Here is a 26,265-nt window from a genome sequence, read left to right as displayed (position 1 = left end):
ACTTGGGTGTAGTAGTACCTGTGGTCGTTGTAGTTGTTGTTGGTGTAGTTGTAGTTGAAGCTTCAGGTGTAGAACTCCCTATGGTAGTTGGTGTAGTTGTGTACTTGGGTGTTGTACTACCTGTTGTTGTAGAAGCTGTAGTTTCAGGTGTAGAACTACCTATGGTAGTTGGTGTAGTTATAGTTGTAGACTTGGGCGTAGTAGAACCTGTGGTCGTTGTAGTTGTTGATGGTGTAGTTGTAGTTGAAGCTTCAGGTGTAGAACTCCCTGGTGTAGTTGTGTACTTGGGAGTTGTACTACCTGTTGTTGTAGAAGCTGTAGTTTCAGGTGTAGAACTACCTAAGGTAGTTGTAGTTGTAGACTTGGGCGTAGTAGAACCTGTGGTCGTTGTAGTTGTTGTTGGTGTAGGTTTAGTTGTAGTTGAAGATTCAGGTGTAGAACTCCCTATGGTAGTTGGTGTAGTTGTGTACTTGGGAGTTGTACTACCTGTTGTTGTAGTTCCAGGTGTAGAACTACCTATGGTAGTTGTGTACTTGGGAGTTGTACTACCTGTTGTTGTAGTTCCAGGTGTAGAACTACCTATGGTAGTTGTAGACTTGGGCGTAGTAGAACCTGTGGTCGTTGTAGTTGTTGATGGTGTTGGTGTAGTTGTAGTTTCAGGTGTAGAACTCCCTATGGTAGTTGGTGTAGTTGTGTACTTGGGTGTTGTACTACCTGTTGTTGTTGTAGAAGCTGTAGTTTCAGGTGTAGAACTACCTGTTGTAGTTGTAGACTTGGGCGTAGTAGAACCTGTGGTCGTTGTAGTTGTTGATGGTGTAGTTGTAGTTTCAGGTGTAGAACTACCTATGGTAGTTGGTGTAGTTGTGTACTTGGGAGTTGTACTACCTGTTGTTGTAGAAGCTGTAGTTTCAGGTGTAGAACTCCCTATGGTAGTTGGTGTAGTTGTGTACTTGGGAGTTGTACTACCTGTTGTTGTAGAAGCTGTAGTTTCAGGTGTAGAACTACCTAAGGTAGTTGTAGTTGTAGACTTGTGCGTAGTAGAACCTGTGGTCGTTGTAGTTGTAGTTGGTGTAGGTTTAGTTGAATATTCAGGTGTAGAACTCCCTATGGTAGTTGGTGTAGTTGTGTACTTGGGAGTTGTACTACCTGTTGTTGTAGAAGCTGTAGTTTCAGGTGTAGAACTACCTATGGTAGTTGGTGTAGTTGTAGTTGTAGACTTGGGTGTAGTAGTACCTGTGGTCGTTGTAGTTGTTGTTGGTATAGTTGTAGTTGAAGCTTCAGGTGTAGAACTCCCTATGGTAGTTGGTGTAGTTGTGTACTTGGGTGTTGTACTACCTGTTGTTGTAGCAGCTGTAGTTTCAGGTGTAGAACTACCTATGGTAGTTGGTGTAGTTGTGTACTTGGGTGTTGTACTACCTGTTGTTGTAGCAGCTGTAGTTTCAGGTGTAGAACTCCCTATGGTAGTTGGTGTAGTTGTGTACTTGGGTGTTGTACTACCTGTTGTTGTAGCAGCTGTAGTTTCAGGTGTAGAACTACCTATGGTAGTTGTTGACTTGGGCGTAGTAGAACCTGTGGTCGTTGTAGTTGTTGATGGTGTTGGTGTAGTTGTAGTTTCAGGTGTAGAACTACCTATGGTAGTTGGTGTAGTTGTAGTTGTAGACTTGGGTGTAGTAGTACCTGTGGTTGTTGTAGTTGTAGTTGGTGTAGGTTTAGTTGAATATTCAGGTGTAGAACTCCCTATGGTAGTTGGTGTAGTTGTGTACTTGGGTGTTGTACTACCTGTTGTTGTAGAAGCTGTAGTTTCAGGTGTAGAACTCCCTATGGTAGTTGGTGTAGTTGTGTACTTGGGTGTTGTACTACCTGTTGTTGTAGTTCCAGGTGTAGAACTACCTATGGTAGTTGTAGACTTGGGCGTAGTAGAACCTGTGGTCGTTGTAGTTGTTGATGGTGTTGGTGTAGTTGTAGTTTCAGGTGTAGAACTACCTATGGTAGTTGGTGTAGTTGTGTACTTGGGTGTTGTACTACCTGTTGTTGTTGTAGAAGCTGTAGTTTCAGGTGTAGAACTACCTGTTGTAGTTGTAGACTTGGGCGTAGTAGAACCTGTGGTCGTTGTAGTTGTTGATGGTGTAGTTGTAGTTTCAGGTGTAGAACTCCCTATGGTAGTTGGTGTAGTTGTGTACTTGGGAGTTGTACTACCTGTTGTTGTAGCAGTTGTAGTTTCAGGTGTAGAACTACCTATGGCAGTTGTAGTTGTAGACTTGGGTGTAGTAGAACCTGTGGTCGTTGTAGTTGTTGTTGGTGTAGGTTTAGTTGTAGTTGAAGATTCAGGTGTAGAACTCCCTATGGTAGTTGGTGTAGTTGTGTACTTGGGTGTTGTACTACCTGTTGTTGTAGCAGCTGTAGTTTCAGGTGTAGAACTACCTATGGTAGTTGGTGTAGTTGTGTACTTGGGAGTTGTACTACCTGTTGTTGTAGAAGCTGTAGTTTCAGGTGTAGAACTACCTACGGTAGTTGCAGTTGTAGACTTGGGCGTAGTAGAACCTGTTGGCGTTGTAGTTGTTGTTGGTGTAGGTTTAGTTGTAGTTGAAGATTCAGGTGTAGAACTGCCTACGGTAGTTGGTGTTGTCGTGAACTTGGGTGTAGAACTGCCTACGGTAGTTGGTGTGGTCGTGAACTTGGGTGTAGAACTGCCTACGGTAGTTGGTGTGGTCGTAAACGTGGGTGTAGAACTGCCTACGGTAGTTGGTGTAGTCGTGAACTTGGGTGTAGAACTGCCTACGGTAGTTGGTGTGGTCGTGAACCTGGTGGTTGTGCTTGGCGCTACAGTCGTAGTGCTGGAACACAGAACACAACATTCCACTCTGATCACGTAGTTGTAACACCTGACCTGTCCGTCCGTCTGCTCTTCTCTCAGACACATCAGACCGCGGCCGACCTCACACTCCACCTTCTGGTTGCTGTAGGCCTTAAAGTCCTCCAGGGTCATGTAGGGAAAGTCCGACGCTCTGCATTCCACGTCGTGGATGGTTTCGTTGGGCTTTGCGCAGATCGACTTTCCGTTCCTCCTGATGTTCTCGTAGGTTTCGTCGTCATTTCCGTCCCTCCTGTCGTAGGGGCTGTCGACGTCGAACCACTCCGACCACTCGCACGTCTCTGTGCACGGTGTGGTGGTGGGAGGTCCGGTTGGAGATGTAGTGGTCGAGCTCCCTGTTGTCGTTGTTACTGTAGTTGGCGTAGTTGGAGATCCGGGCGTAGAACTGCCTATGGGTGGTGTGGTTGTAGACGTAGGTGTAGTACTACCTATGGTAGTTGGTGTAGTTGTGTACTTGGGAGTTGTACTACCTGTTGTTGTAGTTTCAGGTGTAGAACTACCTATGGTAGTTGGTGTAGTTGTGTACTTGGGAGTTGTACTACCTGTTGTTGTAGTTTCAGGTGTAGAACTACCTAAGGTAGTTGTAGTTGTAGACTTGGGCGTAGTAGTACCTGTGGTCGTTGTAGTTGTTGATGGTGTAGTTGTAGTTGAAGATTCAGGTGTAGAACTCCCTGGTGTAGTTGTGTACTTGGGAGTTGTACTACCTATTGTTGTAGAAGCTGTAGTTTCAGGTGTAGAACTACCTATGGTAGTTGTAGTTGTAGACTTGGGCGTAGTAGAACCTGTGGTCGTTGTAGTTGTTGATGGTGTAGTTGAAGATTCAGGTGTAGAACTCCCTATGGTAGTTGGTGTAGTTGTGTACTTGGGAGTTGTACTACCTGTTGTTGTAGTTTCAGGTGTAGAACTCCCTATGGTAGTTGTGGACTTGGGCGTAGTAGTACCTGTTGTCGTTGTAGTTGTTGGTGGTGTAGGTTTAGTTGTAGTTGAAGATTCAGGTGTAGAACTCCCTATGGTAGTTGGTGTAGTTGTGTACTTGGGAGTTGTACTACCTGTTGTTGTAGTTTCAGGTGTAGAACTACCTAAGGTAGTTGTAGTTGTAGACTTGGGTGTAGTAGTACCTGTGGTCGTTGTAGTTGTTGATGGTGTAGTTGAAGATTCAGGTGTAGAACTCCCTATGGTAGTTGGTGTAGTTGTGTACTTGGGAGTTGTACTACCTGTTGTTGTAGTTTGAGGTGTAGAACTCCCTATGGTAGTTGTGGACTTGGGCGTAGTAGTACCTGTTGTCGTTGTAGTTGTTGTTGGTGTAGGTTTAGTTGTAGTTGAAGTTTCAGGTGTAGAACTACCTATGGTAGTTGGTGTAGTTGTGTACTTGGGTGTTGTACTACCTGTTGTAGTTTCAGGTGTAGAACTACCTAAGGTAGTTGTAGTTGTAGACTTGGGTGTAGTAGTACCTGTGGTCGTTGTAGATGGTGTAGTTGAAGATTCAGGTGTAGAACTCCCTATGGTAGTTGGTGTAGTTGTGTACTTGGGTGTTGTACTACCTGTTGTTGTAGCAGCTGTAGTTTCAGGTGTAGAACTACCTACGGTAGTTGCAGTTGTAGACTTGGGCGTAGTAGAACCTGTTGTCGTTGTAGTTGTTGTTGGTGTAGGTTTAGTTGTAGTTGAAGATTCAGGTGTAGAACTGCCTACGGTAGTTGGTGTAGTCGTGAACTTGGGTGTAGAACTGCCTACGGTAGTTGGTGTGGTCGTGAACTTGGGTGTAGAACTGCCTACGGTAGTTGGTGTGGTCGTGAACTTGGGTGTAGAACTGCCTACGGTAGTTGGTGTGGTCGTGAACTTGGGTGTAGAACTGCCTACGGTAGTTGGTGTGGTCGTGAACCTGGTGGTTGTGCTTGGCGCTACAGTCGTAGTGCTGGAACACAGAACACAACATTCCACTCTGATCACGTAGTTGTAACACCTGACCTGTCCGTCCGTCTGCTCTTCTCTCAGACACATCAGACCGCGGCCGACCTCACACTCCACCTTCTGGTTGCTGTAGGCCTTAAAGTCCTCCAGGGTCATGTAGGGAAAGTCCGACGCTCTGCATTCCACGTCGTGGATGGTTTCGTTGGGCTTTGCGCAGATCGACTTTCCGTTCCTCCTGATGTTCTCGTAGGTTTCGTCGTCATTTCCGTCCCTCCTGTCGTAGGGGCTGTCGACGTCGAACCACTCCGACCACTCGCACGTCTCTGTGCACGGCGTGGTGGTGGGAGGTCCGGTTGGAGATGTAGTGGTCCAGCTCTCCGTTGTCGTCGTTACTGTAGTTGGCGTCGTTGGAGATCCGGGCGTAGAACTGCCTATGGGTGGTGTGGTTGTAGACGTAGGTGTAGTACTACCTACGGTAGTTGGTGTAGTTGTGTACTTGGGAGTTGTACTACCTGTTGTTGTAGTTTCAGGTGTAGAACTACCTATGGTAGTTGGTGTAGTTGTGTACTTGGGAGTTGTACTACCTGTTGTTGTAGCAGCTGTAGTTCCAGGTGTAGAACTACCTATGGTAGTTGGTGTAGTTGTGTACTTGGGTGTTGTACTACCTGTTGTTGTAGCAGCTGTAGTTTCAGGTGTAGAACTCCCTGGTGTAGTTGGTGTAGTTGGTGTAGTTGTATACTTGGGAGTTGTACTACCTGTGGTCGTTGTAGTTGTTGTTGGTGGAGTTGTAGCTGTAGTTTCAGGTGTAGAACTCCCTATGGTAGTTGGTGTAGTTGTGTACTTGGGTGTTGTACTACCTGTTGTTGTAGCAACTGTAGTTTCAGGTGTAGAACTACCTATGGTAGTTGGTGAAGTTGTAGTTGTAGACTTGGGTGTAGTAGTACCTGTGGTTGTTGTAGTTGTAGTTGGTGTAGGTTTAGTTGTAGTTGAAGATTCAGGTGTAGAACTCCCTATGGTAGTTGGTGTAGTTGTGTACTTGGGAGTTGTACTACCTGTTGTTGTAGTTCCAGGTGTAGAACTACCTATGGTAGTTGTAGACTTGTGCGTAGTAGTACCTGTGGTAGTTGTAGTTGTTGTTGGTGTAGTTGTAGTTGAAGATTCAGGTGTAGAACTCCCTATGGTAGTTGGTGTAGTTGTGTACTTGGGTGTTGTACTACCTGTTGTTGTAGAAGCTGTAGTTTCAGGTGTAGAACTACCTACGGTAGTTGTAGACTTGGGCGTAGTAGAACCTGTTGTCGTTGGTGTTGTAGTTGTTGTTGGTGTAGTTGTAGTTGAAGATTCAGGTGTAGAACTGCCTACGGTAGTTGGTGTAGTCGTGAACTTGGGTGTTGTACTACCTGTTGTTGTAGCAGCTGTAGTTTCAGGTGTAGAACTACCTATGGTAGTTGTAGACTTGGGCGTAGTAGAACCTGTGGTCGTTGTAGTTGTTGATGGTGTAGTTGAAGATTCAGGTGTAGAACTGCCTACGGTAGTTGGTGTGGTCGTGAACTTGGGTGTAGAACTGCCTACGGTAGTTGGTGTGGTTGTGAACTTGGGCGTAGAACTGCCTACGGTAGTTGGTGTGGTCGTGAACTTGGGTGTAGAACTGCCTACGGTAGTTGGTGTGGTCGTGAACCTGGTGGTTGTGCTTGGCGCTACAGTCGTAGTGCTGGAACACAGAACACAGCATTCCACTCTGATCACGTAGTTGTAACACCTGACCTGTCCGTCCGTCTGCTCTTCTCTCAGACACATCAGACCGCGGCCGACCTCACACTCCACCTTCTGGTTGCTGTAGGCCTTAAAGTCCTCCAGGGTCATGTAGGGAAAGTCCGACGCTCTGCATTCCACGTCGTGGATGGTTTCGTTGGGCTTTGCGCAGATCGACTTTCCGTTCCTCCTGATGTTCTCGTAGGTTTCGTCGTCATTTCCGTCCCTCCTGTCGTAGGGGCTGTCGACGTCGAACCACTCCGACCACTCGCACGTCTCTGTGCACGGCGTGGTGGTGGGAGGTCCGGTTGGAGATGTGGTGGTCCAGCTCCCTGTTGTCGTGGTTACTGTAGTTGGCGTCGTTGTAGATGCAGGTGTAGAACTACCTATGGTAGTTTGTATAGCTGCAGATACGGGTGTAGTACTGCCTACGGTAGTTGGTGTAGTTGTAGATGTAGGTGGAGTATGACCCGTTTCTGGTGTAGTAGACTCAGTCGTGCTACCTGTTGTTGTTGTGCTTGTAGTTGGTGTAGTTGTAGTTTCAGGTGTAGAACTACTTATGGTAGTTGTAGTTGTAGACTTGGGCGTAGTAGTACCTGTGGTCGTTGTAGTTGTTGTTGGTGTAGGTTTAGTTGAATATTCAGGTGTAGAACTCCCTATGGTAGTTGGTGTAGTTGTGTACTTGGGTGTTGTACTACCTGTTGTTGTAGAAGCTGTAGTTTCAGGTGTAGAACTACCTAAGGTAGTTGTAGTTGTAGACTTGGGTGTAGTAGTACCTGTGGTCGTTGTAGTTGTTGATGGTGTAGTTGAAGATTCAGGTGTAGAACTCCCTATGGTAGTTGGTGTAGTTGTGTACTTGGGAGTTGTACTACCTGTTGTTGTAGTTTCAGGTGTAGAACTACCTATGGTAGTTGTGGACTTGGGCGTAGTAGAACCTGTGGTCATTGTAGTTGTTGATGGTGTAGTTGTAGTTGAAGATTCAGGTGTAGAACTCCCTATGGTAGTTGGTGTGGTCGTGAACTTGGGTGTAGAACTGCCTACGGTAGTTGGTGTGGTCGTGAACTTGGGTGTAGAACTGCCTACGGTAGTTGGTGTGGTCGTGAACTTGGGTGTAGAACTGCCTACGGTAGTTGGTTTGGTCGTGAACCTGGTGGTTGTGCTTGGCGCTACAGTCGTAGTGCTGGAACACAGAACACAGCATTCCACTCTGATCACGTAGTTGTAACACCTGACCTGTCCGTCCGTCTGCTCTTCTCTCAGACACATCAGACCGCGGCCGACCTCACACTCCACCTTCTGGTTGCTGTAGGCCTTAAAGTCCTCCAGGGTCATGTAGGGAAAGTCCGACGCTCTGCATTCCACGTCGTGGATGGTTTCGTTGGGCTTTGCGCAGATCGACTTTCCGTTCCTCCTGATGTTCTCGTAGGTTTCGTCGTCATTGCCGTCCCTCCTGTCGTAGGGGCTGTCGACGTCGAACCACTCCGACCACTCGCACGTCTCTGTGCACGGCGTGGCGGTGGGAGGTCCGGTTGGAGATGCGGTGGTCCAGCTCTCCGTTGTCGTCGTTACTGTAGTTGGCGTCGTTGTAGATCCGGGCGTAGAACTCCCTATGGTAGTTGGTGTAGTTGTGTACTTGGGTGTTGTACTACCTGTTGTTGTAGCAGCTGTAGTTTCAGGTGTAGAACTACCTATGGTAGTTGTAGACTTGGGCGTAGTAGAACCTGTGGTTGTTGTAGTTGTTGATGGTGTTGGTGTAGTAGAAGCTTCAGGTGTAGAACTCCCTATGGTAGTTGGTGTAGTTGTAGTTGTAGACTTGGGTGTAGTAGTACCTGTGGTTGTTGTAGTTGTAGATGGTGTAGGTTTAGTTGTAGTTGAAGATTCAGGTGTAGAACTCCCTATGGTAGTTGGTGTAGTTGTGTACTTGGGTGTTGTACTACCTGTTGTTGTAGTTTCAGGTGTAGAACTACCTATGGTAGTTGTAGTTGTAGACTTGGGCGTAGTAGAACCTGTGGTCGTTGTAGTTGTTGATGGTGTAGTTGTAGTTGAATATTCAGGTGTAGAACTACCTACGGTAGTTGGTGTGGTCGTGAACTTGGGCGTAGAACTGCCTGCGGTAGTTGGTGTGGTCGTGAACTTGGGTGTAGAACTGCCCACGGTAGTTGGTGTGGTCGTGAACTTGGGTGTAGAACTGCCTACGGTAGTTGGTGTGGTCGTGAACTTGGGTGTAGAACTGCCCGCGGTAGTTGGTGTGGTCGTGAACCTGGTGGTTGTGCTTGGCGCTACAGTCGTAGTGCCGGAACACAGAACACAGCATTCCACTCTGATCACGTAGTTGTAACACCTGACCTGTCCGTCCGTCTGCTCTTCTCTCAGACACATCAGACCGCGGCCGACCTCACACTCCACCTTCTGGTTGCTGTAGGCCTTAAAGTCCTCCAGGGTCATGTAGGGAAAGTCCGACGCTCTGCATTCCACGTCGTGGATGGTTTCGTTGGGCTTTGCGCAGATCGACTTTCCGTTCCTCCTGATGTTCTCGTAGGTTTCGTCGTCATTTCCGTCCCTTCTGTCGTAGGGGCTGTCGACGTCGAACCACTCCGACCACTCGCACGTCTCTGTGCACGGCGTGGTGGTGGGAGGTCCGGTTGGAGATGTAGTGGTCGAGCTCCCTGTTGTCGTCGTTACTGTAGTTGGCGTCGTTGGAGATCCGGGCGTAGAACTGCCTATGGGTGGTGTGGTTGTAGATGTGGGTGTAGTACTGCCTATGGGTGGTGTGGTTGTAGTGGGTGGTGTGGTTGTAGTGGGTGGAGTTGTGCCACAGGACTGGTTGGTGAAGGTCACGGTGGCGTTGATGCAGATGGCATAGTAACACATCCCCAGGTTGTCGGTCACGTTGTAGATGACCTCATAGTCGTCATACTGGACGCCGTTGTAGAAGCATCCGTCACACGAATCCACGCACTTCCCCTTCGACTCGTCGAACAAGGGCAGAGATTCTGGACACTCTGGGTAGCAGCCTAGAGAACACATGGAATAAGGGCTTAGCTTCTATAAAACACATTAATAAGGGCTTATCTTCTATAAAACACATTGAATAAGGGCTTATCTTCTATAAAACACATTAATAAGGGCTTATCTTCTATAAAACACATTGAATAAGGGCTTATCTTCTATAAAACACATTAATAAGGGCTTATCTTCTATAAAACACATTGAATAAGGGCTTATCTTCTCTAAAACACATGGAATAAGGGCTTATCTTCTATAAAACACATTAATAAGGGCTTATCTTCTATAAAACACATTGAATAAGGGCTTATCTTCTATAAAACACATTAATAAGGGCTTATCTTCTATAAAACACATTAATAAGGGCTTATCTTCTATAAAACACATTGAATAAGGGCTTATCTTCTATAAAAACACATTGAATAAGGGCTTATCTTCTATAAAACACATTAATAAGGGCTTATCTTCTATAAAACACATTGAATAAGGGCTTATCTTCTATAAAAACACATTGAATAAGGGCTTATCTTCTATAAAACACATTAATAAGGGCTTATCTTCTATAAAACACATTGAATAAGGGCTTATCTTCTATAAAACACATTGAATAAGGGCTTATCTTCTATAAAACACATTGAATAAGGGCTTATCTTCTATAAAACACATTGAATAAGGGCTTATCTTCTATAAAAACACATTAATAAGGGCTTATCTTCTATAAAACACATGGAATAAGGGCTTATCTTCTATAAAACACATTAATAAGGGCTTATCTTCTATAAAACACATTAATAAGGGCTTATCTTCTATAAAACACATTAATAAGGGCTTATCTTCTATAAAACACATTGAATAAGGGCTTATCTTCTATAAAACACATTAATAAGGGCTTATCTTCTATAAAACACATGGAATAAGGGCTTATCTTCTATAAAACACATTAATAAGGGCTTATCTTCTATAAAACACATTAATAAGGGCTTATCTTCTATAAAACACATTAATAAGGGCTTATCTTCTATAAAACACATTGAATAAGGGCTTATCTTCTATAAAACACATTGAATAAGGGCTTATCTTCTATAAAACACATTGAATAAGGGCTTATCTTCTATAAAACACATTGAATAAGGGCTTATCTTCTATAAAAACACATGGAATAAGGGCTTATCTTCTATAAAACACATTAATAAGGGCTTATCTTCTCTAAAACACATTGAATAAGGGCTTATCTTCTCTAAAACACATGGAATAAGGGCTTATCTTCTCTAAAAACACATTGAATAAGGGCTTATCTTCTCTAAAACACATGGAATAAGGGCTTATCTTCTCTAAAAACACATTGAATAAGGGCTTATCTTCTCTAAAACACATGGAATAAGGGCTTATCTTCTCTAAAAACACATTGAATAATGGCTTACCTTCTCTAAAAACACATTGAATAAGGGCTTATCTTCTCTAAAACACATGGAATAAGGGCTTATCTTCTATAAAAACACATTGAATAAGGGCTTATCTTCTATAAAACACATGGAATAAGGGCTTATCTTCTATAAAAACACATTGAATAAGGGCTTATCTTCTATAAAACACATTAATAAGGGCTTATCTTCTATAAAACACATTAATAAGGGCTTATCTTCTATAAAACACATTGAATAAGGGCTTATCTTCTCTAAAAACACATTGAATAAGGGCTTATCTTCTCTAAAAACACATTGAATAAGGGCTTATCTTCTATAAAACACATTAATAAGGGCTTATCTTCTCTAAAACACATTGAATAAGGGCTTATCTTCTCTAAAACACATTGAATAAGGGCTTATCTTCTATAAAACACATTAATAAGGGCTTATCTTCTATAAAACACATTAATAAGGGCTTATCTTCTATAAAACACATTGAATAAGGGCTTATCTTCTATAAAACACATTGAATAAGGGCTTATCTTCTATAAAACACATTGAATAAGGGCTTATCTTCTCTAAAAACACATTGAATAATGTCCAGGACTTGTCGACATTGGATTGAAGCCCCATGAAGTGAACGCAGTTTGCGTAACTCTGTCTAGATATCCAAGGCTCTGGTGATGGATGGATGGATGGATGGATGGAGGACCAGAAGGGGTTCTTACCCTCCGGTACTGGTAGAGAGGTGTTGGTGCAAATCCCCAGAGGGTTCCTGCAGGTCTTGTAACAAGGACAGGGATGGTAGTGCCAGACGCACTCATGTGGAGAGTTGTAGTAGTCACAGTAGATCGCTGAGAGAGAGAGAGAGAGAGAGAGAGAGAGAGAGAGAGACATGAAAAAGGTTGAGCACCGTGCACTGACATGCATAAAGGAACTCCTTGAACCCCCAGCCTCCACCCGCTCCCTCCGCTCCGGTACATCTAACACACTCAAACACCCAAGAACCAAACTCTGCACCATGGGGGGACCGGGCCTTCTGCTCAGCTGCCCCTCGGCTGTGGAACGCCCTCCCCGACCACCTGAGAGCGCCACAGTCCGTGGACGTTTTTTAAAAAGGGACTAAAGACCTTCCTCTTTAGTAAGGCATTTGCCCAGTCGGACTCTTAAGCTGCCCTGTGTGCTGTTTTTAACTGTTTTATTCTTATTTTAATTTTTTAGCACTTTGAGATTTGTTTCAAATATAAAGTGAGTTATAAATAAAATGAATTATTATTATTATTACATGGGCTTTTCAGAAAACTGTCATGATTTAGAAGACGTTTTATAGGAATCTGGTCTCAGGTCTGAATGGGTTAAGGTTAGTTAGGACAGACTAACGGGGTCCGCCATGCCACACAGGTCAGGTCTAATTAAAGATGGAGTGCCACAATCTTTGTATTTTTCATGTGTCTATGTGAGGTGACAGTACTTCATTAGACACCCTGGAGTCGTTTTTAATGTGCAACGGTGTATTAACTTTGTATTTAGGGTTTCTTCCTGGAGGCTGAACCCTTGACAGTCAAACGGGCCTTTTAAATAAACAGTGATAGTGACATCACACTATCAGCCCCTCCCCCCCTCCCCACAACTACAGCTGTGGGTGTGGCTTCAGTTCAGGTGGATCACCACCCATCACCACCCACCAGGCAAACCAGGCATACTTAATGAACTGGTGGGCGTGCCCACATATAAAAACAACATTTTAACACTAATACTGTACACTTTTTTTGAAAAAAAATATACCTCCTTATTATATAACAATAAGACCTGATGATCATGTTTTAGGGTGGGAAAAAAATCACTCCGTCTTTAAGGTTACTTACGACAGACCAACGGCGTCCGCCACGCCACACAGGTGTGTTACTTACGACAGACGTCCTTCACGCCACACAGGTGTTATACTTACGACAGACTAACGGCGTCCTCCACGCCACACAGGTGCCCGCCCTGGTGCAGGCCTGGGCGTAGGCCGCCACGGACGTGCAGAAGCACTCGCAGTCGCCGCCGCTGTCGCACGCACACGAGTCGCTCACGCAGCTCTCGTAGAACGGGATGGGATCCACCTGTCGTGGCGATGCGCGGTGAATGGGTGCATTCATATATGGCGCCTTTTTACATAGATTGTGCATTACATTCACCCATTCATACACCGATGGCAGCGGAAACCATGCAAGGCACCAACTAGCACATCGGGAGCAATTAGGGGTTCAGTGTCTTGCTCAAGGACACTTCGACAGTAACTCTGGGGGAGCCCGGGTTTGAACTGGCAACCTTGCGGTTCCCATCCAGGCACTCTACCCCATACCTGGCGATGCGTGGTGAATGGGTGCATTCATATATGGCGCCTTTTTACATAGATTGTGCATTACATTCACCCATTCACACACACATTCATACACCGATTGCGGCGGAAGCCATGCAAGGTACCAACCAGCACATTGGGAGCAATTTGGGGTTCAGTGTCTTTGCCCAAGGACACTTTGACATGTACCCTGTAGACAGGAGGAGGAGCCGGGATTCGAACCGCCGACCCATGGATCATTGGACGACCTGCTCTACCTCCTGAGCCACAGCCGCCCAGTGGTAAATGGTGCATTTATATAGCGCCTTTATCCAAGGCGCTTTACATAGATTGTGCATTACATTCACACATTCACACACACATTATACCACAGGTCGTTTCGAGGAAGCATTCTGATTGGTTGAGTTCAAACCAGCACCATTCACCACCTAATCAAAACAAATAATTCAGCTGCTCCGTTTTCCCAGAGCGCTAGCAAACTCGGTGGCTAGGCTAGCTAGTTTCTTGGGACATTTGTGGTCGTAGTGACTAAAAATAGTTTTAAGGGTAACTGTTGTCTAATTGCAATATTACACTTGAGGGTGTGGTTTAACGTGAGTATTGCCACTTCAGTGATGCTTGCGGGACTCGACTTCGTCTCGTTCCTCACCGCATCCCTGTCGTGGCAATAATCACGTTAACCCACACCCTCTCGTGTAATATTGCTTAATTCACACACCTTTAACATAGATTGTGCATTACATTCACCCATCCACACACACATTGACAAATTTCACACGCCGATGGCGGTGGAAGCCATGCAAGGCACCAACCAGCACATCGGGGAGCAATTAGGGGTTCAGAGTCTTGCTCAAGGACACTTGGACACTGACTCTGGGGGAGCCCACAGGGTTTGTGTGATAATGTTTTTGTTTACTGTATTTTAATTTATATTAGTTTGTAACACTGGGAGTATATCAATAAATACATACAATAACATAAACAAGTGCGATTGATATGTATAATTGTAGACATTGTAACATGAAATGTAATATAAAAGATTATAGCTAAATAAAACTAAATCTTTTTTTCTCCATTTTCTGAGTGGTGCAACCACTCCTACAACCAGCAACGCCCTTGTACCTGAGCACCAGTATATGACTTATTAGTACCAGTAGGGGGCGCCAGAAACAGAGAGAGGGATAGTGCTGCTCTGTTGCCTGCTAATGGTCACTGCGTTGACTAGGTAATGTAGACTAAGCTATGTAAATTCCTTGACTGCGTTGACTAGGTAATGTAGACTAAGCTATGTAAATTCCTTAAACCTGACCGAAATGACCGAAATAAAGATTCAAACTCAAACTCAATGGAACACAACCACCCTAAAGACTAATCATTGTGCATATTCCTGCACTATACCTGCATCGAGTCATCTTGGTACATAGAAAGTTGATCTATTGAAGATTCTGTATTCTGTTGTATTGTTCTTTCTGCTTTGGCAATGTAAACGTACGTTTTCTCATGCCAATAAAGCCCTTTGAATTGAATTGAGAGAGAGAGAGAGAGAGAGGTTCACACGGGTGTGATTTATTTCTCTACCTTGTTGTGACAGTCTTTGAAGGTCCTCCCTTTGATGATGCTGCACTGGGCTTTAGACCAGGCGCTGCGGGCGGGCTTGGCGGCGCAGGCGTCCGTACACAGGGCGGCGTCGGGACAGGAGCTGGACACCTTCCAGCTGTTGGCGAACTCCAGAGCGCTGCTGACCACCATCTGACCGCGCGTGGTGAAGTCATTCTGACCGTCCTCGTCCAGGTCGCCGCACAGACCACAGACCTGGCCCTTTGGAACACATACATGTGGATATATTAGTCTCCACACAGACCAGACCTGGCTCTTTACAACACATACATGTGAATATATTAGTCTCCACACTGACCAGACCAGGCTCTTTACAACACATACAGTACATATGAATATAAACAGAAGATAGGCTCCTGCCCCTATGGGCCTCATGGCTACAGAAACAGGAGATAGGCTCCTGCCCCTATGGGCCTCATGGCTACAGAAACAGGAGATGGGCTCCTGCCCCTATGGGCCTCATGGCTACAGAAACAGGAGATAGGCTCCTGCCCCCTATGGGCCTCATGGCTACAGAAACAGGAGACAGGCTCCTGCCCCTATGGGCCTCATGGCTACAGAAACAGGAGATGGGCTCCTGCCCCTATGGGCCTCATGGCTACAGAAACAGGAGATAGGCTCCTGCCCCTATGGGCCTCATGGCTACAGAAACAGGAGACAGGCTCCTGCCCCTATGGGCCTCATGGCTACAGAAACAGGAGATGGGCTCCTGCCCCTATGGGCCTCATGGCTACAGAAACAGGAGACAGGCTCCTGCCCCTATGGGCCTCATGGCTACAGAAACAGGAGATAGGCTCCTGCCCCTATGGGCCTCATGGCTACAGAAACAGGAGATGGGCTCCTGCCCCTATGGGCCTCATGGCTACAGAAACAGGAGATGGGCTCCTGCCCCCTATGGGCCTCATGGCTACAGAAACAGGAGATAGGCTCCTGCCCCTATGGGCCTCATGGCTACAGAAACAGGAGATAGGCTCCTGCCCCTATGGGCCTCATGGCTACAGAAACAGGAGATGGGCTCCTGCCCCTATGGGCCTCATGGCTACAGAAACAGGAGATAGGCTCCTGCCCCTATGGGCCTCATGGCTACAGAAACAGGAGATGGGCTCCTGCCCCTATGGGCCTCATGGCTACAGAAACAGGAGACAGGCTCCTGCCCCTATGGGCCTCATGGCTACAGAAACAGGAGATAGGCTCCTGCCCCTATGGGCCTCATGGCTACAGAAACAGGAGACAGGCTCCTGCCCCTATGGGCCTCATGGCTACAGAAACAGGAGATAGGCTCCTGCCCCTATGGGCCTCATGGCTACAGAAACAGGAGATAGGCTCCTGCCCCCTAGGGGCCTCATGTAAACTTTGTAACTCACGCTGTGCCTGGGCTGCAGGACGATGTGGACGGTGGTCTTGCGGTCCCACATGACGGAGAGGCCGACGGCCGTGTCCACCACCAGGTAGAGTCCGACGGTCCGCACGTTGAGCTTGATGCGAGCGCCGTGGTCCTGACCCAGGTCCAGCACCTCGTAGGTCCCCTTGGACAGCTTCACCTCGGTCCTCTGGAGGGAACACACACACACACACACAATGATCACCACCTTAAGACAGCTTCACTCACCACTTTTCTCTGGAGCAAACAAACTTTATTTATTAAAAAAAGGTTTTCTTTATTTGGATAGTACAGTGACAGTGTGACAGGAAGCAGAGAGAGAGAGAGAGATATAGAGATAGAGAGATAGAGAGAGAGAGAGAGAGAGAGAGAGAGAGAGAGAGAGAGAGAGAGAGAGAGAGAGAGAGATATGCAGGGCAAAGATCTTTCCTTGGCAAAAGTGTACAAACTTGTACACAGATCGGTGCAGTTATACTGTAGGCGAAAACATGAATTGGCCTGTTATAGCGCCACCATGAGGCTGATTTGAAAAGGTTTAAGTGGCATGTTTTCCTCTGCCTGTAGTGGGAATGGTGCGTGCAAAACTGCACGGAGATCACATGCTGTATCCAAGATGTGAGGCGTTTTGTTCAAATGGGATGGAATAATATAGGAAAGCAGACAGATCCGCGTTGATCAAAGGACTGTATGGAGATGTACAGTATGGATGGAATGTGTACGAGTAATCTACAGAAACGTTCTGTGTTTCCTGTGAGGACTGCAGATGAAAATGAGCCACTGTGCTACATCCGGTGTATTTACGTCCATGTGACTTCCATTTAACCCATTCTGACCTGAGATCAGATTCATACGAGGTTTCCACTGGACAACACACTGGTCTGATGATCCCATTCTGACCTGAGATCAGATTCATATACGAGGTTTCCACTGGACAACACACTGGTCTGATTAACCCATTCTGACCTGAGATCAGATTCTAAAAATGTCAGTCGTTCTTCGATTTTTCAAAAATAGCAGACCTACAAGCTCGTAGCGCGCCACTCGGTGGCGCGCTATGAGCTTGTAGATCTGCTATTTTTCAATAGCTAAAGCATGACATGATGCTAACACCAAAATGGGTGGGTGCCCGTTCAGAATGGGTTCATATGCATTGTCCTGTCCAAATAAACACATAAAGTAAAGAAATGTGTATGGCTAAAATCGGGAGCTCTTAAAACGGTGTGCGGATCTCTGAAAAATGCAGGAAAAAGGTTTTTCCCTTGGCCTCTAGGCCGGGAGTGCACTACAAAGTTGTACACAGATCGGTGCAGTTATAGGTAAGAACATGAATTGGCCTGTTATAGCGCCACCATGAGGCAGATTTATTTATTTATTTTTAAGTTGCATTTCTTCCGCGGCCTAGTGGGAATGCGTGTGCATCATTTCACGGAAATCACGGGAATCACACGATGATGACAGGACTATGGAGATAGTGTGTACCGATTTGTGAGATGTATGGATGAAATGTGATGTAAATAAATGTGTGGATGGGGTTAGGGGTTAGGGGTTTAGGGCCTAACCCCTTACCCCCATCCGGACAGCCTTGGAGCAGGCGGTCCCACATAGCATGTTTTCATAAGGGATATAACCCTGACCCTATAGAACCCTTACCCCCAGTTGGACCCGGACAGCCTTGGAGCAGGTGGTACCGGTGGTTCCGCACGGCATGTTTTCTGTGACGACCCGGAAGCTGTCCTTGGACGTCCTGTTGCCACACGTGTTCTGTTGTTTTTCCGTGAGAAGCAGATCATTAAGACGTACAGATAATGTTACAAAAATACAGGTAAAGTACAATGCAACTAACTTACTTAATTTACAACATGTTGGAAGTTTGAGAGCAAGAGTGTCTGTCCTGTTTTGTTTGTCTGTTCACACTTGTCATTGTTTAACAGTTTTTTGTTTTTTCACACTTATGTCTTTTTTATTATACTGTATGTGGAACATTTACATTGCCTGTTATTTTTTTCATTTTTTATTTAACTGAATTACTTATTATCATTGTCTAATCTGAAATTGTCATACAAAAAAAGCCTAATAAAAACAGTATTAAAAAAAAATACAATGCAACTGGACAACAACATGGCTACATTTAAATGTATCTGGACAGCAACATGGCTACATTTAAATGTATCTGGACAGCAACATGGCTACATTTAAATGTACCAGGACAGCAACATGGCTACATTTAAATGTACCAGGACAGCAACATGGCTACATTTAAATGTACCAGGACAGCAACATGGCTACATTTCAATGTATCTGGACACAACATAGCTACATTTCAATGTATCTGGACACAACATGGCTACATTATAATGTATCTGGACACAACATAGCTACATTATAATGTACCTGGACAACAACATGGCTACATTATAATGTACCTGGACACAACATAGCTACATTATAATGTACCTGGACAGCGACATAGCTACATTTAAATGTACCTGGACAGCAACATGGCTACATTTAAATGTACCTGGACACAACATAGCTACATTATAATGTACCAGGACACAACATGGCTACATTTCAATGTACCAGGACAGCAACATAGCTACATTTCAATGTACCTGGACAGCGACATAGCTACATTTCCCCTGGAAGTCGTAGGTCTGCTGGTCGAAGGTGCTGTGATGTCCTGTTCCATAGATAGTGCACGTTGCTGGGCACTTGTTCTGCGTGCACTCCCACTTCCCTCTGCCTCGGCACACGCTGCAAGGAGCATGCACACACACACACATGCACACACACGCACACACACACACACACACACACAGTCACACACACACACACACACACACACACACACACACAGTCACACACAGTGAAACATTTAGTAACTAATAACTACTTCACAATCATGGGAACGCTTTAGCAGTGGCGGGCATTTTATGGTTCCATCGTCCTACCAATACATTTTTCCCGTTGAGATTTCATTAAAACAAGCATACTGCACCAGGTATGGCATTACTGTATCCCCTTAGAAGCAGCCTACATGTACCAATAAGTCTTGTGTGTATAATTGTGTCCCATTAGAAGCAGCCTACTGTACATTAGGACTTTAAGCAACTAGTCTACTAGTAAACTATAGGCAACTAGTCAACTAGTAGAAATCACTAGAAGTGAAATCCCTAGCCTACGTGTACCTACGTAGGTGTTGTTTTTATAAGTGTGTCCCATTAGAACCTACACGCAGAGCCTTAGATATAGACAATGGCGGCTCTCCTACATAGACTTCTATTGAGAGTGGGGACTCGCGACTGGTACAAGTCCTGGACCGGAAGTATAGGCAGAAATGCATTGGACAGCCCAGCTTCAAAAAAGCGAGCCCATACCATGTGTTGCACTGGTACCGGATGTTAAAGCCAGCCCATACCATGTGTTGTACTGACTGGTACCGGATGTTAAAGCCAGCCCATACCATGTGTTGTACTGGTACCGGATGTTAAAGCCAGCCCATACCATGTGTTGTACTGACTGGTACCGGATGTTAAAGCCAGCCCATACCATGTGTTGTACTGACTGGTACCGGATGTTAAAGCCAGCCCATACCATGTGTTGTACTGACTGGTACCGGATGTTAAAGCCAGCCCATACCATGTGTTGTACTGACTGGTACCGGATGTTAAAGCCAGCCCATACCATGTGTTGTACTGGTACCGGATGTTAAAGCCAGCCCATACCATGTGTTGTACTGGTACCGGATGTTAAAGCCAGCCCATACCATGTGTTGTACTGGTACCGGATGTTAAAGCCAGCCCATACCATGTGTTGCACTGGTACCGGATGTTAAAGCCAGCCCATACCATGTGTTGTACTGACTGGTACCGGATGTTAAAGCCAGCCCATACCATGTGTTGTACTGACTGGTACCGGATGTTAAAGCCAGCCCATACCATGTGTTGTACTGGTACCGGATGTTAAAGCCAGCCCATACCATGTGTTGTACTGGTACCGGATGTTAAAGCCAGCCCATACCATGTGTTGTACTGGTACCGGATGTTAAAGCCAGCCCATACCATGTGTTGTACTGGTACCGGATGTTAAAGCCAGCCCATACCATGTGTTGCACAGCTGGTACCGGATGTTAAAGCCAGCCCATACCATGTGTTGCACAGCTGGTACCGGATCTTAAAGCCAGCCCATACCATGTGTTGTACAGCTGGTACCGGATGTTAAAGCCAGCCCATACCATGTGTTGCACTGACTGGTACCGGATGTTAAAGCCAGCCCATACCATGTGTTGTACTGGTACCGGATGTTAAAGCCAGCCCATACCATGTGTTGCACTGACTGGTACCGGATGTTAAAGCCAGCCCATACCATGTGTTGTACTGGTACCGGATGTTAAAGCCAGCCCATACCATGTGTTGTACTGGTACCGGATGTTAAAGCCAGCCCATAACATGTGTTGTACTGACTGGTACCGGATGTTAAAGCCAGCCCATACCATGTGTTGTACTGGTACCGGATGTTAAAGCCAGCCCATACCATGTGTTGTACTGGTACCGGATGTTAAAGTGAGCCCATACCATGTGTTGTACAGCTGGTACCGGATGTTAAAGCCAGCCCATACCATGTGTTGTACTGACTGGTACCGGATCTTAAAGCGAGCCCATACCATGTGTTGCACTGGTACCGGATCTTCTTCCCCAGGGCGTAGCTGAGTCCCTGGTGCTGACAGGGACACAGTCCCGGGGGGACACAGTGTCCTCGGCCGTCCTCCACTAGACCACGGGGACACTGGCAGCCCGACTCGCACTCTGCAGAGAACTGGCAGAGACACACGGACAGGAACACCGTTATGTCACCTGAACACTCCATACGTTAAGTTACGTTACTTAAAGGACAACTTTAGTTTTTTCAACAAAGGTTCATGTTTTAGGTTGTTATTAGAGAAAGTAAAAGATGAGTGTTTTTCATTTGCTGCTTTCTTTCGTTTTAGGGATTTTAGCTCTTTTTGACAGGGGGCATTCGAGCATGGGGCTAAATATTTTATGGTGATTTATTTTTGTATTATTTACAATAGTCTTAATAAACCCCCAGGAAATTACATCTGGCCACAGAAGATCACAGGATCTACTGAATTTAAAGGTAGCCTATTGGGGGGAAGGCTTATACTGTGTGTATAGGCTCAATATGTCAGTTTGTCACATTCAGTAGATCCTGTGATCTTTTGTGGCCAGATGTAATTTATTGGGGTTTAAAATTTTACATTTTTGAATACTGTACATACTGTACAGAACCCAAATATGGGTGCCCGGCCTGAGGGGGTAAGATACCAATAGGGGTTCCCGCCCAGAATGGGTTAATAAATAAATAAATCGCCATATTATTTAGTAAAACAGTACATATTTAGCCCCATGCTCGAATGCCCCCGCCCCCCCCCTGTCAAAAACAGCTAAAATCCCCAAAACTAAAGAAAGCAGCAAATGAAAGAAAATGAACTCTCACCTTTTAGTTTCTCTAATAACAACCTAAAACATGAACCTTGGTTGAAAAAAACTAAGGTTGTCCTTTAACCTTATACGTAGATCTGCAATTTTTTCGCTATTTTTGTTCAAAAAGTGCTCCTCTTATGGGATCTCAGCCCCTGATCTCTCTGGGCGTCCCGAGTGTTTTTACTGACCACCACCTTGAATAGACTGTGACACTCACACACTGGTCCGGACCATGAATAGACCCTGACACTCACACACTGGTCTGGACCATGAATAGAACCTTGACACTCACACACTGGTCCGGACCATGAATAGACCCTGACACTCACACACTGGTCTGGACCATGAATAGAACCTTGACACTCACACACTGGTCCGGACCATGAATAGACCCTGACACTCACACACTGGTCTGGACCATGAATAGAACCTTGACACTCACACACTGGTCCGGACCATGAATAGACCCTGACACTCACACACTGGTCTGGACCATGAATAGAACCTTGACACTCACACACTGGTCCGGACCATGAATAGACTGTGACACTCACACACTGGTCTGGACCATGAATAGACCGTGACACTCACACACTGGTCTGGACCATGAATAGACTGTGACACTCACACACTGGTCCGGACCATGAATAGACCCTGACACTCACACACTGGTCTGGACCATGAATAGACTGTGACACTCACACACTGGTCGGTGTCCAGGTTGGTGCAGCTAGGAGAACACTGTGGACCCACATCTCCACCGAGCGCCGTGGAGCAGTTGAAGAAGACCTTGGGAGAGGGACAGGCTGGGACGCACACGCACACACACACACACACACACACACACACACACACACACACACACACACACAGACACACACGCACACACACACACACACACACACACACACACACACACACACACACACACACACACACACACACACACACACACACACACACACACACACACACACACACACACACACACACACACACACACACACACACACACACACACACACACACACACACACACACACACACACACACACACATTTATTTATTTATTTCTGTTTTCTGTGCAGTCTGTGTTTTTATTTTTTCTTAACTGCACAGCTGCCCCCCCCTTTGACAACTTGTAGATTTATGTACTGTTCTTTATGAACTTTTAACTTTTTAAACCAATGACCTCTCTTCCTTCAGGAAAGGATTCCATATAAGCCTTCTGGCTTCTTCCTTTCCTTGCATTATATTTTTGTTCTTTGATATGTTATTGTCTATTTTTTGTACTATATGCTAAATAAATAAACCTAAATAAACCTAAACCTAAACACACACACACACACACACACACACACACACACACACACACACACAGGTTACAGTTCCTGTCATCTGAAGTCATTCGATGTGTAAACTATATTATGAATATGCGCCGGGACGCGCTATATAGCTATGTGAGCTTGTAGATCTGCTATGATATGGACTTGTAGATCTGCTATGATATGGACTTGTAGATCTGCTATGATATGGGCTTGTAGATCTGCTATAATATGGAGACTCACTTGAGGAACGAGATCTCCACGAGCGGCAGTGCAGCTTTCCGTTGGTGCACACGCTGGAGACAGAGATATGGTTGGCAGAAACGTGAGAAAACAATGACGTTGAGTTGAAGGAAATCTGAGCCGCTGTGTCAAGTAAGTATATAATATCTCACAACGGGTAAGGGCTAGTAGATAAAATAACTCACCAGTGCTCCTCCTTGACGCTGATGGATTTCCCGGGCTTGACGCGGACGTCGTGGTGGAAGCAGGGACACCTGGCCTCGGGGACGCACGCGCCCCGGTCGTCCAGGAACTGGCCCTCGGCGCAGGAGCAGCCGTCCACCGGGAGGAAGCCGTCGGAGCAGCGGCGGCTGCTCTGCTGCTCCGAGGAGGAGGCGGCCAGAGAGCGGCAGCTCTGCTCGCAGCGTCGCAGCTGGTAGGAGAAGGTCTGGGACGCGGCGCAGGTCCGCGTGTACTTGTCTGTTGTTTTGGAATGGATGGGGATGCACAATGAAAGGGTTAACCCATTTTGAGCGGGGAACCCATTTTTGTGTTATAGCATTATGTTGTGCTTTAAGCTATTGAAAAATAGCAGATCTACAAGCTCGTAGCGCGCCACCGAGTGGCGCGCTACGAGCTTGTAGGTCTGCTATTTTTGGAAAAAATCGAAGAACGACTGACTTATAGAAACATAGCTTTTTCAGAAAATCTTATCTGTATGTATATCTGTATTATCTGTGTGTACAATCCACAATGTTTATGTGCTAAACATTGTGGATTGTGGCTATAGAGCGTCGCAGTCCCTCCCCCTTTCAGAACGACGAGTGGCCCAGGAAATGAAATGCAGTGCATTTTCTCCACTAGGATTTTCTTTAAGTATTTATTTAAAGACGGTTACGCCGCGGACAAAGCCAACTCGGATCGTGACCAAATCATGACAATGAACACCGTCTTTAAATGAATACTTAAAGAAAATCCTATGGGAGAAAATGCATTTCATTACGACTGACATATAGTAAACATAGCTTTTTCAGAAAACTGTCATTTTCAAACAGACATCTTTAGAGTCTGATCTCAGGTCAGAAAGGGTTAAAGGTCCCGTGTTTAGGGGGGGTTGGCACCTATAACCTCACTCCGCCAGCTGGGGGCAGCAGTGAGTTCCTCCTCCTCCTCCTCCTGCTGCTCCCATCTGGTCCCTCTCGGGCAGAGACGGACGAGAGTATTCAGAGTACTTTGAGCCATGTCCGTCCTGCGATCATAAAAGGTTGTCTTTGAAGAACAAAGAAGGGTCTATTTCAGGACAGTTGTCTGTCCTGATGGAGGTCGAATAGACCGAAACGTTGACCAATAAAGAGCAACATTTTTGGCAAGTTTCTGGCAGTGTTCGGGACCCTTCTTTGTCTTTCAAAGATAACCTTTTTAAGTATGTGCTTTATTGCCCTACGCCCACCTGTCACTATAGACTTCCGAGGTGTGCATCGGCCTTTTGCTTAAAAAAAATGCCCTGTGATCATAGACTGCAACGGTAGCCACGCCCCTCAGAACATACTCGACTTTATGGTCATTTTATTTATAAATGGGACCATAGTTTTCCAAAAAGAATATTATGACATGAGAAATGAGACTTTAAACTAGTGACTGGAAGCAGAAAGTATTCATGGCCATGTTTATTAAGGTAATACAGTCTAGGTGAAGTTGGGCCCAAATACATGGGCCTCTATGGAGCTATGGGGGGTTTTTTTGGGCCATTATATGAATTTTCAGGAAGTCAAGGATTTCCTACTGGCTTCAGACACTATTGGCTTCACTGCCCCCCCTGGTTTAGCCTGGCTAATAGCTAATAGCTTCAGATCCTTAGTGTATCCTTACTGTAGCTTCAGATCCTTAGTGTATCCTTACTGTAGCTTCAGATCCTTACCGCACACTTGGTCTCTCCACCCGGTCAGGAACACTCCTTTAGACGCACAGGCTCGGACGTAGGAGGAGAACACGGCGCACAGGCAGGACTCGCTCCTCTCACAGTTACAGGAGGCGTAGACGCAGCGCTGGACAGAACACAACAGACTTTACAGGATGCGCAGGGCCGGATCTACCATATGGGCACTTTGGGCACGTGCCCAGGGGCCCTTGGGCACCAGGGGCCCCTCAAAAAAAAGAAAAAAGAAAAACGTATATATATATATTTTTTTAGTTTCACATAAAATTGAAACTGCTAATCGGAATGAAATAAATGGTGTCTAAAAAGAAAAACATTAGTGTTTTATTGTCGGTGAGAAGGGGAGCTGAAAAGTGCAATTGTGTGTAAAGCAGCAACAATGCGCTAGATTGGCTGTCAGAATTGCCAAATGGCATTGATCACGCCTCCAGGTCTTTAGTTTACTCAAGTTAGGGAATAAGACCTGGTACTTAAGTTAGGGAATAAGACCTGGTACTTAAGACACGCAAAATACAGCCAATATGACTAAAACTAAAATAGAAAACCACAGTGCGACAGCGAGCTGAACGGTACCTTGTAGTAGGAGTCAGGGTCCACCGTGGTGGCCCTGACCCTAACCCTAACCCTGACCCTAACCCTAACCCTGACCCTGACCCTGACCCTGAGCTGAACGGTACCTTGTAGTAGGAGTCAGGGTCCACCCTGACCCTAACCCTAACCCTGAGCTGAACGGTACCTTGTGGTAGGAGTCAGGGTCCACCCTGACCCTAACCCTAACCCTGAGCTGAACGGTACCTTGTAGTAGGAGTCGGGGTCCACCCTGACCCTAACCCTAACCCTGAGCTGAACGGTACCTTGTAGTAGGAGTCAGGGTCCACTGTGGCCCTGACCCTAACCCTGAGCTGAACGGTACCTTGTAGTAGGAGTCAGGGTCCACTGTGGCCCTGACCCTAACCCTGAGCTGAACGGTACCTTGTAGTAGGAGTCAGGGTCCACTGTGGCCCTGACCCTAACCC

At 45.9% G+C, this 26,265-nt stretch overlaps 1 protein-coding gene across 1 annotated transcript in view; it reads right to left on the bottom strand.

Annotated features, from left to right (window-relative positions):
- muc2.1 (mucin 2.1) overlaps nt 1–26,265 on the bottom strand; it is a gene marked incomplete at its 5' end in the record, with an annotated part of 84,157 nt that overhangs the window by 25,026 nt on the left and 32,866 nt on the right. Inside the window, 25 exons of the mRNA XM_080772087.1 lie at nt 1,630–1,737; nt 2,612–2,834; nt 2,888–3,543; nt 3,952–4,044; nt 4,562–4,784; nt 4,838–5,211; nt 6,037–6,216; nt 6,308–6,488; nt 6,542–6,876; nt 7,033–7,227; nt 7,571–7,709; nt 7,763–8,097; nt 8,600–8,808; nt 8,871–9,543; nt 11,670–11,795; nt 12,890–13,046; nt 14,864–15,103; nt 16,267–16,452; nt 17,934–18,044; nt 18,896–19,037; nt 20,947–21,098; nt 22,469–22,572; nt 23,335–23,387; nt 23,520–23,793; nt 25,232–25,358. Coding sequence (XP_080628213.1) covers nt 1,630–1,737; nt 2,612–2,834; nt 2,888–3,543; nt 3,952–4,044; nt 4,562–4,784; nt 4,838–5,211; nt 6,037–6,216; nt 6,308–6,488; nt 6,542–6,876; nt 7,033–7,227; nt 7,571–7,709; nt 7,763–8,097; nt 8,600–8,808; nt 8,871–9,543; nt 11,670–11,795; nt 12,890–13,046; nt 14,864–15,103; nt 16,267–16,452; nt 17,934–18,044; nt 18,896–19,037; nt 20,947–21,098; nt 22,469–22,572; nt 23,335–23,387; nt 23,520–23,793; nt 25,232–25,358 — 5,596 coding nt within the window. The remainder of the gene's footprint in view (nt 1–1,629; nt 1,738–2,611; nt 2,835–2,887; nt 3,544–3,951; nt 4,045–4,561; nt 4,785–4,837; nt 5,212–6,036; nt 6,217–6,307; nt 6,489–6,541; nt 6,877–7,032; nt 7,228–7,570; nt 7,710–7,762; nt 8,098–8,599; nt 8,809–8,870; nt 9,544–11,669; nt 11,796–12,889; nt 13,047–14,863; nt 15,104–16,266; nt 16,453–17,933; nt 18,045–18,895; nt 19,038–20,946; nt 21,099–22,468; nt 22,573–23,334; nt 23,388–23,519; nt 23,794–25,231; nt 25,359–26,265) is intronic.

The sequence above is a fragment of the Protomyctophum bolini genome (assembly GCF_963924005.1).
Source record: "Protomyctophum bolini genome assembly, chromosome: 9".
In the NCBI taxonomy this organism is placed as follows: Eukaryota; Metazoa; Chordata; class Actinopteri; order Myctophiformes; family Myctophidae; genus Protomyctophum; species Protomyctophum bolini.
The sequence above is the reverse complement of the archived record's forward strand: the minus strand, read 5'-3'. Positions and strand labels throughout refer to the sequence as shown.